Source organism: Eutrigla gurnardus (genome assembly GCF_963514095.1).
Source record: "Eutrigla gurnardus genome assembly, chromosome: 21".
Taxonomy (NCBI): Eukaryota; Metazoa; Chordata; class Actinopteri; order Perciformes; family Triglidae; genus Eutrigla; species Eutrigla gurnardus.
The window spans coordinates 8,692,041-8,708,587 of NC_139932.1; the positions used below are offsets into that span (position 1 = coordinate 8,692,041).

A 16,547-nucleotide genomic window follows, 5' to 3' on the forward strand; every position below is an offset into this window, starting at 1 on the left:
TATGGTCTCATTTAGTCAATTATGGTCCGTTTAGAGTATGCTTTAGGGCGGGGCAACTTTGTTATTGACAGGTTGCTACCATGCTAATGCAGTTAGCTACTAAGATGACTTCAACACACAGCTGTAAAGTTGACATTGAATTATGAAGCTAACTATGTTAACAGCTTCACACAGGAATCCAGATGGATCCAGATCCAGTGCTGCTCTGCTGCTTGTAGTGATGTCCAAATGAAGCTTCGTGAAGCATTTTCTTTATTTTCTGAGCCCAATAGATGGCACTCTCTGTTCAAAAAAGGGTTGAAAGTAATGGAAATATATCGGCCTTCAACCCTTTGTTGAACAGAGAGTGCCATCTATTGGGCTCAGAAAATAAAGAAAATGCTTCACGAAGCTTCATTTGGACATCACTAGCTGCTTGTCTTCATCAGATCCGCCTGTCGCTCCTCCACATTCCAAATATTGTCACTTCCTTCACTGGTTGTCCTGTTTTTTACTAGTTCACAATTCATTGTCATGATGTGTTTGCTGTCTGTGTGTTTGCTGGAAGCAGCAGTAAAGTTTAAAGGGGAAGTGATACTTGTGTTTAACGGTGCACGATGTAAGTAAACACGATGATGCTTCCAGCGGCGGGATTGTCGGGATGATCGTCAACATATCGCCAGGAGTGACTGGAAAAAGCCGTAGCTCGCTGTCATGGTAGAAACGTGTAAAATGGAACCTTGTTTAAAAAATACATACACACATACATCTTTTACATGGAGACCTTATGATTTATGTTCATCTCATTTTTATTTGATGTTCATACAAAACAAATGCGTGTCTCATTTCTGTCACACCATTAAATAATTACATTTACACAAAGTGATACCAGTAGGATTCCGTGCAATTTAAAGAGTTTTAAGCATATTTTGGTGATTATCAGAAAATATTGGAACTTTGTTTTGGTCAGGATAATCATAACATGACATTTCCATACTGTTCCATGCCTAATAAGATCTAGTTTATCGCTCTAGTTTGTCTCTTTATTGGTTTCTCTGTCTCAGTTCTAAACAGGAACCTAACAGATAATAGAAAAACATGAATACTTATTTTTAGTGAGCTCCTCACACTCCTGAAATTGCCCAAATCCAGAACAACACTGAGGGGATTTGAGAATTCAAGCTCCAGTAGGCTGACAAAAAGATGGAAGCGGTATTTAACCATAATGAGTTTCCCAATTTGCTGTAATCAAGGCTTTGTAAATAATCACATACCTTCCGAAAAAGAAAAATCCAAGATCAGTGTTGCACTTCACAGAGGTTTCTGTATTTTGAGAGCTGAAGGATCATGACCTATATACAAAGGACTGGAAATGGAGAGGCATTGTGGCTGCCTCCTTTTAGAAATTGTCACCCGAGAGAAGTCCCCGGCAGAAGATGCTGCTAAATATAGTTCTGCAACATCAAAGGTCCTCTTTGAAATGTGTGTGTGTGTGCTGCTCAGTCAGTATCTCTGTCTGTGAGGGAGGCTAATCTGACGGGTACACAAGCTCCCATGCAGAGAGACACAATCAAGAAAACTCTCCACTGGAGGTGCAGCACAAACACACACACACAAACACACACACTGCTCATTTGCTCTTAGAGGTTCTTACAAATTACTCAGTCAGCAGGTTCAAGTTTGATGATTTAGCTTTGAAGGTCGTCGGCGGCGCTGTTCTGCTCGGAGGTGTGAGAAAGTCCATAAAGGGTTTCCATGTGATAGTCATGCTTGAGAGAGAAAGTGACTTTTCAGAATAAATCTTGTGTAAACAAAAAAGGCAGCGGTTCAGCTCCTCCAGCCTCCATGAGATGAGTTGATTGTGAATCCACCTGTGGCTTTAGTTTCTACATTTAAGAACCAGTTTATCAGCATATCAATGCATTTGGATTAATTTACATTCATTTAATCTATAACATGGTTTAATGCTGTCTTCAAAAAGTTGAACCCATCTATGGATGAGAGTCTTTTGTTGCTCTTATGAAAAGGCTTCTTCAGTCACAATGCTGGGCTAATAGCACCGACATGTTTGACATCCTCTGTTTGATGCCCGGATGGTCACAACTATTGTGACAACGACATCAATGTTCAAGGGTTGAAGTATCACATGTCATCCCTCTCTGTGGCAATGATGTGGCAGATCAGAGCATCGATAACACTTTCACCTGAAGAAATGGTCAATACCCACGGCATGCAAGCTGGTTTTATTAGGAAAGCTCACTGTTTTCCTGCACCTCTATGGAAACAAGCATACAGTTAAGTGTCCACACGTTTTACCAATATTGGTAAAAATGAAGGTTATTCATGCTATATAATAAATTATTTACATTGTGACACCCGTTCTTTTCCTCTCTGCTGTTTGTAAACAGCCTGTAGTTCAATTAAAGTTTCGCTTTGTCATGTTTTTGTTATGTGACTGTTGAGTCATTCATGGCTTCCCAGTTACACTGAGTGGCGTAAAATGTTATGTTCTTGTTTTTCTAAAGGCTTTGGTCTGCACAAAAGGTTTGTTTTTGTCAAAAACGTATATTACACATTAGTGTGAAGTCATTTTGATTAAATCACAATTCAGAAGCTTAGATTTTGTTATTTCTTCCACACATGATTCATCATGGGTCGTAGGAAAGATTCAAATCCAGTCCTTTTTTTTTACAGTTTCCGGCCGTGATAAATGTTTTTGATTTCTTTTAAAGACATAAACACACACTTTGTCCTTTCTAATCAGCTATAAACGCTTCATACAAGTCCTACAAACAAGTTATTTTTTCACATAGCTTAGTCTCAAAACCAGCTCATTCCTCTGATTACTTTCCTTTGTGTAATTGAAAGTTTGGTCATCAAAGAAAGTGTGGCTCTCCGTGGCCCAATGACTGCACAGCGGCGGCACCGTTCCAACCGCCTGATTAAGTCAAATCACCCCACAGCGCCTACCGGGCCGATCGGCGGCACAGTCGCTCCCCTGCCTCAAACTTTAAAACGCTCAGACGGATACTTCATACGCTGCAGCGAGGGTCCATCAAGTGTGTTTTACGGGCTCCTCTTTTAGTGTGAACAACCTTCGCTCAGATGTGAGAACCCATTCTGCACCTCGGGGCCGGGACGACTGCGAGTTATCACAGTCGCGACCGGCTTGAACTATTCTAATTGGGTGATGAGGAAGTATTTAGGAAGTCGTTTGTACCTTAGTTTGACACCATAAGCACTTTGACACGTGCTGTTTTAGGAACTGGAGGGAGCGGTGATTGGCGTGTCGGCGAAGTTGACTTACATTCCTGTTATTACAGGGTAACATATTTCCACCGCCCTCACGTTGCAGAGCTCCTGTCAGGGAATCCTCGACACGCTGTCGGCTCCATGCAAAGTGATGTGATTTCTCTTCTTGGTGTCCAAATTGCATCACTTAGCTGCTGAGATGGTACCTTGCCTCACCTCCCCGAAACACGCCACTCAAATATTAATTCTCAGCTGTGCATGAAAGCAAAGATGGGAGGGGAAAGGGAACGAGGAGGAGGGCACTTAATGAATGGAGCTGGGTCCGGGGGTCAGCGTGTTTCAGCTCCGCTATGTTCTGATCTTTTTCTACTTGACTATGAGTCGCTCTTTCTTAAAGTCTCCGGCGGCGGCGAGGCGTTCAAATCTCCAGCGCCTCTTAACTGTTTTTCCGCTTATCTCCTGCAGGCACAACCAGGCAGCCCAAGGAAGGAGAGGTCCCCGGGGTGGATTATAATTTCGTCACCATTGACCGGTTTATGGAATTGGAGAAAAGTGGAGCCCTGCTAGAGAGCGGAACATATGAAGGTGAGGATTTAGTCGAGTCAAGCTTGCGATTTGCGGCCATTCCTCTTTGTGTTACTCCTGATTTTTGATGGGATTTTCTGTTTTTTGCGACGTGGCTTTACTTTGTTTCTCTCGGGTGAGTGACGGCGGTTTGAATGGTCCCATCACTCCACTTCCATAAACAGAAAGGAGGCTTCCACCCATCCATCATTTGGCTTTGTGGAGACAAGAGGTGTCATCAGTCACGGAGAAGGCAGGAAGGAATCTTTATTCTGAATGAAGAGAAGCCAGCGTGCACACACACACACACACACGCAGTACCTTCATGTTGCCTCTCTCTTGGCTTAGTCCTTGAGCCTGAGCTGCAGTGGCTAATCAAAACAAACAGACACTATCAATCCCCTCTCTCCTGTGGTCAGGCAGCCGGCGGCTCGGATTTTAAAGCACTCTGAGAGAAAAAAGGCCGGTCTGCCCGGCTGCTTCCAGCGCTCAGGAGACCCCTGCCGTTACCACACATAGCAGCTAGCTTTCCTCCCTCCCACCTGACTCCAGTCTCCGTCGGCCTGCCGACGCCACAGGAAGGAGGGGAAAATGGCAGATGGCCAATTTAACGGTCGGTTGCCAGAAGCCGCGTTAGATCCTTCCGTCGATGGGAGCTGCCTTCCTCTGGGAGAGGGAGATGGTTTCTTCTCAGTCGCCGTTGTTTTATATATATATAATTAAATAATTCAACGGCCAATTAGATGTGGAAGAAAGGCATTTTATAAGGAGGGCTGCAGTGAGGATCTCCTTGCTGTGCAGAAGAAAGGTTGGAGTTGGCATTCCAAGGAAGCTCTCAGGTTCACTTCCTACTTGAAGAAGTCCCGACATCTCGTCGTGAGTCACTCTGTGGGAAGAGTTACAGTTCTGCTTCTTGAAGGATTTTCTTTCTTCTTTTTTCAACGGGATCCTCAATGTTTCTCAATGGGGGGAAAAAAAGGGGGATAATTTAGAGGTTTCTGTTCTGGCACGTACGTTGTTAGCTGTGGTTCTAGATGGAGATTCTTATATCTACATTCAACTTGAAAAATGAATAATTAATGAATGAATCTTGAATCTCTCTGGGCTCCAGGTCAATTAAAGCAGTGATTCTCCACAGCCCTCTGTACGCAAAATATATTTGCTATTAATTATAAAATGATTATAGCTTGCGCCACTAAAACAATCCTATTGCGTCCATTACCCCATCCACGTTAGCTTTGGGCTAATAGTCACTCTGATATGATTGAGACGCACAGCGATGCGTTCATTATTTTTAAGGTAGAGCACTTTAAACTGGTAATTATAAATGTCTGGATTCATCACCACGGCAGTCTCGCTTCTGTTCACTTTATAAAAGCTTTTGAGATCAATTACGTGGAAACTATAAATGCTGTCAAGTTGAGCCCAAATGCAATTAGAATTAAATGAGCCTCTGTTTAAAAGTTTCAAAGTGGTATTAGCATTTTTCATAGTTTTAGAGGAGCACAAATGGTGGTGGGACATGTTTAATCAGTGATGGGATTGTGATTGTGCTGTTGTACAAATGCTATGTCTTTGCTCTAAAATGACTCAGGAATGTAAACGCTGGGGAATAATATAAAAAATCAGATGCATATTCATTATCAATCAGGCTCTCATTGTCTGAGCAGAACGATGAAAAGGACCTCTGGAAACAGAAATAAAAAAAAATGAATGCTTTCCATTTCGCTCGTTTATTGAAAAATATAAAAAAAAACATCAAACAAAATGAGATGATCTAGGTTCTCAGTGCTTTGATGTTTTTTAATCATGCGTTGGCATTTCTCTGTTGTCTTTCCAAGAATCTTTTTGGGGGATGTGGTTAATTTAGACTTTTCCTGCTCCTCAGTCGTCTCAGCGTGGAAAACGAAAGTCTAGACCGAAATCAGTGCCGACCGTCAAATGTGACAGCGACTCTGCCGCTTACCGAAACTTCAAAGTCCAGGTTCTCTGCGATGCTGCGGGTTGTTTCAGTTCACACGCTGAGAACTCAAACTTGTTCTCCTTTCTTCGCAGAGGCAAATCTTCAGCTCGTTAAGGCTCCAGGATTTGTGTCTGTGGTTCGGGGGGTTCTAATCCCGACAGTCGGCGTAATCTCTTTTACAGCTGCTCTCCTCCATTTTTCATCGCGGCCTTCATGTTTTCCAAAACGTGAACATGATGTTCAGTCGGTCGGAGGGAGACACGGATTCATGTTTTTTTAATGTTTCTATAACTTTTCTTCCTGTCCCCCAAAACTGTCTTGAGCCGGGTGAGCAGGCATTGTGTTCTCCTGTTTGATTCTTCCGCCGGAGACACTCGTTGGTCTACTTCTGCAGACCTGGACCGGCTGGTGTCCTCGCTGATCCTGTGAAGAACATCTCTTTCTTTCACGCTCTCGGGTTTAAAATAGTGTCTGAACTTAAATGGAAAAAAACAGAGCATCTCTCAGGCTTTGGATAACACCATTTGACATTTCACACCAGCATTTGCATCTCAAGGCTGTTGGGTTGAAAACCTCCAAAAATGTCAAATTTAAAAAAGGTAAATACAACAGCCAAGGATTTTTGGAGTTATTTGACTGTGTTTTTGTGGAAAAGAAAGTCATACAGCTTCCTTGAGCCACAGAAAAACATATGACCTTTTGATTCAATCCAATTTTCATATTTCCCCCATGCACATACAGCCAGTTTTATATACTGCTGCAACACAAAAGATTGAAAAGAATGCATCCCACAGTTTCACAGCTGCTCGTCATTATCCACAGACTTAGTGGGCTGCATTTTTCAGCATTATGTCTACCTTAGATTTAGAATACAAATCGTTTTTTAAAAGAAAATTGTTGTGATTATGCCAATAATCTGGAGCCAAATGCAGACAGAGACAAATAACGAAACAGAAAGTGATTTATTTTTACGAAGCACAGGCTGGAGTTGGGGAGACGGGTGAGTGAGCAGACTGATGACACAGGATCTGGAGACGAAAGGAGCACAGATAATAATTAATAGAGAGGTGAGCAACAAGCAAGATCATCAAAAAGTGTTTTTCAAAGCCAGAGAGCACGTTACCACTGAGTGGACGGAACAATCCAGGGAAGAGTGAAGTGTATACGCAGATGAGGCTGATGAGTCGCAGGTGTGTCTCGTTAGGCGCCACACAGGAGAGGGAGGGATGGAGGGAGTAGCCACGCCCACAAGAGTGACAGCAAGAAGAGGGGAAGGGAAGGGGGGGGGGGGAGTGACCGCGGATAGCAGATTATAACAGCCATCTTTACAGTTCCCCTTCCAGTGGCACATCAGCCAGAAGTTATGTGGTTTTAACAATGAGCGATGGAGACTGTCGCGGGGACACGGCGGCTGTCAGCAGACCGACGAAGGATGGCAAAGTGTAAAATGAACAGAGGACGGGCCGGGAGTCGGAGCCAAGCGAGGAAGTGCAGTTCCCAGAGGTGGCTTTGACCAGGGAGCGAGACGCGACTGTTCAGTCGTATGCAAAGGGAAGTCCACGCATGGCCTGATAAGTGACTGATGTGCAGAGGAGGAGATGGAGGAGCTTGGCAACGACGCAGACAAAGTCCCTCCAAAGTGTCCTCGTTTGCAAACAGGCACCCCGTGTTACAGATTACATCGCCGCTGTAAGACATGATGAGATCTTGAGACGCCAGCTCGGGTGTTCATGGATCAGCTGGCTTCGACGTGGAGCGGCATGTCAAGGGCACAGAGCTCCTCATCCTCCCCCTGTGGCTGGAGGCTGTCACCCACCTCCTGAACCTCCTCTTAATATATCTGTATTGCTGTGACAACTCTATTACAATATACATTATTATTTACAGTAAATACAGATGTTATGAAAACAAACAACATGAAGAACTGGCAGCTTTATGAGGCGGTGCTAAGGTGCTTTTCAGCTAAACGTGCAAAGTAAAGATGAATAGCATCATTTGTATAGGTTTTGTTGTGAATATACAGAAGCCTGAGAGGCAAGTGAGATCATTTCTAGTGATCCATTTCCTTAATCTGATCTCAATTTCTCCTCTGCGGAGGCGGTCGAGCGAGCTATACAGTGAATGAAGAGAGGGAGCGGCGATAGTGAGAACAAAGCAGTGAATCGGAGAAATTAAACGTGGTTTCGTTCCAAAGCACAAATGCACACACCTCCGCCCGGCCCCGTGGGACGGCGGTGGCGCGTCGCTGGACTTTGAATGAACGCAGTAGCAAGGCAGGCGTCATCTCTCGGCAAACAGACACTCAGCCGCAGCACACGGCGAGGAGGGAAGCGTAGCCTCCAGGGGGAAACACGGGGATGTAACAACCTGTTCTAATCCGTCAAATACGGCCCTTTTGTACGTGACGGAGCCGCGGTGCTTCGGTATCAGACGCCGAGGGGCGTGACAGAGCTGCACACTCTGCACTGGGTTACACCCACACGTTGGGGCCCGGAGGCTCTTTGCTAATACCCAGAAACGACCCTGACAAGGCAAAATGAGACCTGATGACAATATTTGGAGAAAGAGTCACCAGAATATTATATACCAGAATGTTTTCACCTAACAGGGCTTCTGTATAAACCAAAGTTATAGCCAATGAACCCTCTAGAGATCTCCAATGATCCACTAAAGTGGTGGACTGACCTACCAACAGTCAATTGTCATGCAGCTATAGAATGTCTTAAAAAATAACAGATGTCAGGACTAAGCATATGAATTATTATAAATCTGTCTCCCTCCTCCAGATAACTTCTACGGTACCCCGAAGCCTCCAGCCGAGCCCAGCGCTCTGCTGCTAAATGTAACGGACCAGCTGCTGCCGGGCGCCAGACCCACCTCCGAGGGCAAGAGGAAGCGTAACAAGTCGGTCAGCAACATGGAAAAAGCCAGCATCGAGCCCCCCGAGGAGGAGGAGGAGGAGAGACCCGTCGTCAACGGCAACGGCGTCGCTGTCACTCCAGGTCAGCCCCCGAACACGACCCTCACAGGCTCGCGAGGCAGAGGGCCCTCGAGCCGGAAGGCTTGTCATGACAGCGAGGTTTGAGGTCGCGCTCCGGGTCAGGCTGATCCGCCGCAGTTGATGGTTTTGTTTTTGTGTGAGCAACAGGCTCCGGATGGGTTGCCTAGCAACAGGGAGGGTAACAGATTGCTTTTACATGGTTTTCTTGGAAAATGATTTTATGGGAGATTATCACTTTTAATTGGCTACACAAATATCTTTATGTGCAATTTAATGGCGTGATATGTAAACCGTGAATCATAATTCACTCTCACAGCCAGTGATTACCTCCGCACACCAAACATTTTATGATTAAAGCATTAGTGCCATTGCTCTCCAGGATGTGATATCATTTATTAGGTATCATTATCGAGCGCTGTCTCGGCCCAGTTAGCCAGAGGGCATGCACACATACAGGATCGCTCTCCAATTCAATAGGAGCCTGCGGGTTCTTTAATAATCAACAAGGGGACATTTTTATTAAGTCTTTTCTCTCTCACTAGTGAATCAGCCCTGTCCAAACCTCTTTTCTGTACATCTGGAAAACAGCCAGTGACATTTAACAACACCCGCTACAAGGCCAAACATCTTGAGGTATAAATAATAGAAAGAGACCTTTCTTTGTATTGGCATTTTCTTAGATAACAGCATTCTGAATGATGCGCTGATAGGACACGTCAGAATGTACGTTTCTATTGTAGGGACACTCGAGTATGCACAAACAAATGCACACGCTTACTCACACACAAACCCTTTGAATGAATCCCATGATCACATGAAAGGAAATAAATAAAAGAGGCTTTATGAGTTTGATTTTACTGATTCCAAATCCAAAGCCATGCTTGGGTCCTGTGACTTTCTAAGCTGGTTTTATTGCCTCAGGACAACCGAGACTCACTCAGCAGTCAGAACGGAAGAGAAAATCAGTGTTAAGAGCTTGAATCCCAAGGATGTTTCTTACAGAGGATGAGATTTTGGTTTTCCTACCGCAGAGAGCTCAAATAAGGTAGGATTCTTAATTAGCAAAAGTATAAGTAATTTACATATTGACAAGAATGAAAGACTCATTTGAACGAAAGGAATTGGATGAAAACAATGGGAAATAAAAGCATTACATGACATGTCGATGAGTTTGTAACAATAATGCAACTTTACAAACGTTTGATTATTTTCCTTATATTTAAGCCAGCTCTAAAAAAAAATAAAAGAAAGGAAATAGGTGTTGTATTAATACATTATGGAAAAAACTTTTTTTTACGTTTTTAAAACAAAATGTACGTGTTTAGAAAATGCTTTATACGATCATTTTAAAGGCAGATAATTAGACACGCACATTAATGTCAAAATAAAAGATGAATGTAAAAAAGATATTCATTATGAATATTAAAAAAGTTGGTTGGAGGCAAAGAAAATGTACTTAAAAAACATTTTATAGAACTGGATGTCCAATTATTTTAACATGGCAGTGATAATGATTTCCCCCACGTTAACTCCTCCGGTAGGCCACTCCACACAGACTGTATTCTATACTGCAATCAGCAACCAAGGTGTGATCCAGATCTTTTGGCTTCACCTTATGGGAAGCTGTCATGTTGTCCATCTTTCTGTCCAGCTTATGGCAAAGCCACTGTTGCTCTCACATTTGAGTCAGGACGACAGGTCGGACCACCTAGACTCCACGGTCCAACGGTGCCTCTGAACGTACCCCTGAGAGCAAACGCAGACCACATTTCTAACACGCTTCTAAACCGACCGGCGTCGCCGAGATGCTCGATAACTTCAGGCTCCGGGTTTGTGCAGTGAGCCATGTTGGATGCTAAAGTGGGCTGCTGCACTCAGCTCAGGAGGAGTTTTGTCTCAGTAGATGGACGGAGTGTGGGCTGACCAGGAGAGCTGAAGGGGAATCAATAGAGCACAGCAGGCTCTGTGATCTAAGCAGATAGCTCCCTCGCTCTTTCCCTCCCATAGATTATCTCTCAATCCCCTGCACTCATTCGTCCCCTCGCCACTTCCCCCCCGCTGCTCCCGTCTGGGAAGCACACACTCGCTTGCCATCCCTTTTCCTTCCTTCCATACACACCATTTCTCTACCGCCACAACTCAAACTAGGGCATCACAGCCAGCTTCTCTCTCAATCTCTATGGTCTCTCCTGCATTATTCCTCTTTCTGTCCATCATTCCCTCCCCTGCCTTCACCTCCCTCCCCTCTCCCCCCACTTCTCCTCACCTTTTACTAATCATTCTTTACTGTTTTCTGTCTCCGTACGAACCCCGACTCTCAATCAGTCTCCTACGTCTTCTTGTCCTCACTTCACCTCCCTTTGTCTTTCCCTCTCCTCACCCCCCCCCCTCCTCCCCCCCTCTCCTCGCTGAGCGATAAAGTCGTGTCTGACTCATCCCTCCCTCTTGTCACCTCAGAGTCGAGCGAACATGAGGACAAGAGTACGGACGCTTCGGGGGACATCGCCCTGCAGAGCGTCCCGGCGGAGCCCCCACCTGAGGTGCCGAAAGACGACGGACAGTCCCCGAAAATGACACTACCCAAGCCGGACGAGAACGACGAGCTGGGGCCGCTGCCGGACAACTGGGAGATGGCATACACCGAGAAAGGAGAGGTCTACTTCATAGAGTAAGTGTCACGGTTACTCGCAGACATTCTAGTCTCACGCTCATAAAACTCGTGAGAACTCACCAGATGGTGGGCAATCTTCTAAGCGACATTTAAAGCAGTATTCATTGGTTTTTTACGGCCACCTGGAGGCAGCAGAACGAGCTGTAAACACAACACTGACATATTACAATGTTCCAAAGGTGATATGGCAAACAGTTCCCCACTTATCAGTCATTTTGCGCCAGACTTTTTTTGTTGCTGCATCTGGAAACGAAGCGCCGAGAGTGCACCAAAACAATAAAGTGAGCTAAAAGGTGCTAAAATACCAGCGTAATGTGGCATCGTTTTAGAACAACTTCGCTTACGCTCCAGCCTTTAGAGAGCGCAAGGTGAGTTAGTATTTCCGTTCTCCCGTGACAAAAATTAAATTGACCCTGAGTTACTAGATTAGGGCTCGGTAACGTCTAAATTTACTCCTATGTATTCCCTTGTGTACACACACAAACACACACGCAGAGGCCATAATTGATGCTCGGTGGTTTAATGAGATTTAGAGGTCCCCAGGAATACCTTGCTCCACAGAACTGTGTTATACAAGCTCTAAGGTTTAATTCATTGGAGTTGTTAGCTTTTTACAGTCGCAGTAAAAAAAAAACATGGAGGTCTGTGTTACGTAAGGATAAGGGAGTAGCTGTGTGTTTTTGTGCTGCTGCTGCTGGTGGTGAGGGAATCGTATGTACATGGACGTGTGCTTGTGTAGCATCATCTAACGAAGCCATAATGATTAAGATATTTATTGCTACGAGAGGTCATTCCAGTCATCAGGCTACATTTCTCCGCAGCTTTGATCGAATCCCAGCGCACTTGAACGCATCCTAAACTGCTAGAAGCTGCACAGCAACACCAGACTCAAGGAGTGAGACAGCTGTGATGTTCCTGCAGCCAGGCACATGTTGCCTCTTCATGTCTACTCGCCACAGAGGCAGACTTTTAATTCCCTCCACCGCTGCAGACGACTCACCATATGTCTCCTCCCCTAAACAGACAAATCTCATGCTCCCACACCCATCAAGCACATTACACAACTAATGCAGTTAGCCCACTGAATTTGATGCTTTCTTGTTTTGTTTTTTTTGTCTGGGCGGATGTGAGGCCGTGCCAAAGTGATAGCAGCTGCCAAGAGTATACTCGGCTTTGATTGGCCGCCACGCGAGATCAATTTGTTTACCTGCTGCCCTTGAAGTGAGGCAGCCGAGGAGAGGAAGAGGAGGAGATGGAGATGGAGGTGGGAGGAAAAGAAAGGGATAGTGATTAAAAATAGTAAGAAAAAAAAGTGAGCGGGAGGATTGGAAAGATGAAGTAAATATTTACCCTATAAATAGTAATAGATGGCAGTAGAAGAGAGGAAGCAAGAGCAAGGAAAAGAGTGAAATGTGGTGGAGATGAACCAATAGCAGAGCAAAACAGACGTTCCGTACCTTGAACTGCACTTTATTTGGCTCAGTATTTGGCGCAGGCTTTAATCTCCCCTTTTTATCTAAATTTAGGGATGGGAAGGCCTTCTGTTGGTCCTCCAGACTGAAATATCCTTTGTAGCGCCACCAAACAGGTTAAAGTTGACACCTCCAAATGCCATGGTGCCGCCATAATGTTTTTTTTTTATTATTTTGAGTGAAATTGGTTGGATTACTGTGTAATCTGGTTCAGTCGTACATGTTCCCCTCCGGATGAATTGGATTGTTGACCCTTTACTTTTCAAGTAGCCCCATCATCAGGTATAAATGTTCCAGTCATGTGTTTATGACTGAAGTACTGTAAAATAACAACATTTCCATCATCCTCAGTTATACTTTGTTTCATTCTATTGGCAAATGTTAGCATGCTAACACCGTTAAATACGACGGTGAGCATGGTGAACATTATACCTGCATGACATCATTAGAATCTGTGTAGCAGCATTGTCATTGTGAGCATGTTAGCACGCTAAAGTTAGCATTCTGCACAAAGCCCAGATGTGCCCAAGTAAAGCCTCACAGAACCACTAGCATGGCTGTATAATCTTAGTTTTTCTCTTTCTATTTTTACTTTGTATTTTTAATTCTGCGTAAAGCTGAACTAATCAATATTTTCATTTTAACAAATGACCTATAAACTAAAATAAATGTGTAATGTGAAAGATGTCACACAGTAACAAACCCACAAATAATTAGCACCCAACCCTACATCTCTATGGAGCTTTTTAGCTTTTTTATGCAAATTGTTTTGGTTTTGCGGCCTGTAGATGATGCTCAGACCTCGTTTCCAGCGACAGCAGGCAGACAGACAGATATTAACTAGCTGGTGAAGAGGTTTGAACATCCACTGTAGCTTAACAGCCAAATATTCCCCTGTGGAGACGGTGGAGACCAAAATGGAGCTAAAAGACGATGAAATACTGGACTGCCATGCGTCAACTGGACAGAAACAAAATTCTGAATGAATGCAAATAAGTTCAAATTGGAAGTCTTGGAAAGAATAAAGTTACAAGGACGTCTCTTTACAGGATCATCTTTATTTCACTTACGTTTTTTTTACTTACAGTAGGCACTTTGTTTACATCCTCCCTGCCCTCCCCCCTCCCTACTGTCATCATGAAGGGAGGCCATTGTGGAGCTTCAGATCAGCTTTAGAGATGCATCGAGTTTCCCTGGCACATCATATCTGATCTAGATCCAGCTCTCTGCCCGAGGCTCGGGATGAATCTGCCAAGCCCACAGCTGTTCCCCTCCATTACTCCCTCAGTCACCCCTCTATCTTTGTCTGGCCCTTCCCCTCCCCTCCTCCTCGGCCCGCTAATGAGAGACAGTAAGCAAATTAAAAGTATTGATTGCCGTTTTGTTACTCCTAAAGCTTTTTTCTTCCTCCCATCTCTCTCGTCACCTTTTTTTTTTTAGAGGCAGGCACATAAGGGAGTCTCATCTTTCCTTTTCCGAAATGATTCTCCGGCCAAATTAAGAATCCACCAACCTCCTTCTCTCCTTTCTGCCAAGTCTCCTCTCTCTCGCCATCTATCACACTCCCTCTCACTCTCTCTCTCTCTCTCTCTCTCTCTCTCTCTCTCTCTGTCGTCTCTTCACAGCCACAACACCAAGACAACATCGTGGCTGGACCCGAGGCTAGCCAAGAAGGCGAAGCCGCCCGAGGAATGCAAAGAGGATGGTGAGTGCTGCGTCTTTATCTCCTTTATTCTCCTTTCCGTCTTCGCTCCTCGCGCTCATATGTTTTAATTACACAACTTTCCCCCACAGCATTCATTTTTCAAGCGTTAAACCTCGCCTGTTGATCCGAGATACGCAGCGATACGATGTCACACGAGACTTCAGTTCAGTGGAGGAACATTCGCTGATTCTGATGAGCCGGCGTAGGATTGGTATTTTTTAAGGAGTTCTATACAATGCCGTTGTGTGTGTGTGTGTGTGTGTGTGTGTGTGTGAGCACCAGTCGGGTGGATAGGAAGCCCTGTGATATGTGTGTTTAAAGCCCAGGTCCAGAGAGACTGGAGGTTACAAAGACTTCTTTATTCTCTGAGAGATGTGGAGTGTCCTTCAACCGCCCACACACACGACGACTACACACCACAAAGCAAGAGGAAGGATGAATGTCAATGCGGCGGCTTCATAGACGAGCCCGCATATACACAAGCGTGTCATCTATCTCGCCCTCGCCCTCACTCCCTCACTTCCCCAATTCCTATTTTCTTTATGTGTGCAGCCGAGGGCAGATTTATTGCCTGAGCTTTAGACAGGGAGGTAGCGGAGCTGAGGAGAAGGACTGGATTTTGGAGATGGACAAATGAGAAATGACAGTCGTTTTTTGAGTGAGTGTTTTGACGTTCACGGTGGGAGGGGTGAGGGGGGTGTTTGGTTTCATATTCCTGGTAAACGTGTTACCACGAGTATGGTCTATCTTTAAATACATTTGGCACACACGCATGCGGGCGGAGAGACATGCAATCCATGTTTTCAAAGTCCTCTTGGCCTCATTATCGCTCTTGTTATCAATTAATGTTTCTGCTACTTTTTGGATTTATTGTTTAGTTCTCAGATCCAAAGCTAATGTCTTCATTCCCCGACAACGTGTTTTCATGACTTTGCTGATCCTCTGACTTTTCTGTTCGTTCCTGCTTGTTTTAACTGTTTGATGACTCTTAGAATGATTGCCATGAGGTCTGGTCCACACATTCATGTCATCGATCAGATATGATGTTTAGTTGTTAGTCGAACTGCTACCGTGGTGCTAACGTACAGCAGCCAGGTTGCTGTCACGCTAACGAGCTGTGACCGTGCTCACGATTGGTTCGGGCTGTCGTGTGGGCGGGACCTGCTGCAGCTCCGCCCCAGATCACTACAGTGCAAACTCTGGCTCCAAATGATGTCACCAGTGCAAGGTGGCAGCACGAGTGCTGCATGAGTACTTTTACTTTTGGTTCTTTCAGCATATTTTTATAATAAGCCAGCTTTGTAACATAGTATTTTACACCGCAGTATTGGTACTTCTAGGGATTTCTTTCACTGGTCTGGAAACGTTTACACTGTGTGTTGTGGCGGTAGACGTGGGGTCGGCGCCCTGTTGATTTCTAGCCCGTTTCATCTTTTTCTAATCTGGCATTTTATTCAAAAGACCCCCTGTAGTCTCTGAGTCCCGCCGTCCCCTCTCAATCGTTCCACATTAAAGGGAGAAAGATCTCCACCATGATGAAATGACACTGAAACAAAGACGGAGACGTCTGTGAGGAATTACTCAAAATTTGATTTCACCTTTTATCTCCAGCACTTCCAATCCTATTTAGCCACCAAGGACACTCCATGAGAGGAGATGTGCTGATACTTGTGAGGACTGTTATTGATCTGGTTGGTTCAACTAATCCAGTTAGTCCCAGCTGCAGGGAATGAAGTGCGTAATGGTGGCTGCAGGTCTGTAAGTGAGTCGGAAAAACATTACGCTTGTTGGACAAATATTTTATACGTCTATCATTTTCACAACGTTAGGGCTGGAAATAAATACATTCAGTTGTGTTTCTTTGCCTTTTTGTGCAAAAATAAACACAAAACGGTTTAAGCCTTAGTTAGCATGCTAGCACGATGGTGTAAGCTGTTTGC

At 44.6% G+C, this 16,547-nt stretch overlaps 2 protein-coding genes across 12 annotated transcripts in view; one reads left to right on the top strand and one right to left on the bottom strand.

The window, feature by feature from the left end:
• magi2a (membrane associated guanylate kinase, WW and PDZ domain containing 2a) overlaps positions 1-16,547 on the top strand; it is a 180,908-nt gene that overhangs the window by 111,761 nt on the left and 52,600 nt on the right. For all 11 annotated transcript variants that reach the window (XR_014599174.1, XM_084039026.1, XM_084039017.1 and 8 more), the window contains exons 3-6: positions 3,697-3,816; positions 8,545-8,760; positions 11,217-11,427; positions 14,528-14,607. Coding sequence is in view for 10 of the 11 variants with exons in the window: in XM_084039026.1 (XP_083895152.1) it covers positions 3,697-3,816; positions 8,545-8,760; positions 11,217-11,427; positions 14,528-14,607 (627 nt within the window). In the remaining variant the exon portion in view is untranslated. The remainder of the gene's footprint in view (positions 1-3,696; positions 3,817-8,544; positions 8,761-11,216; positions 11,428-14,527; positions 14,608-16,547) is intronic.
• Positions 1-16,547, bottom strand: part of lhfpl3 (LHFPL tetraspan subfamily member 3) — a 244,381-nt gene that overhangs the window by 33,720 nt on the left and 194,114 nt on the right. The window lies entirely within an intron of this gene.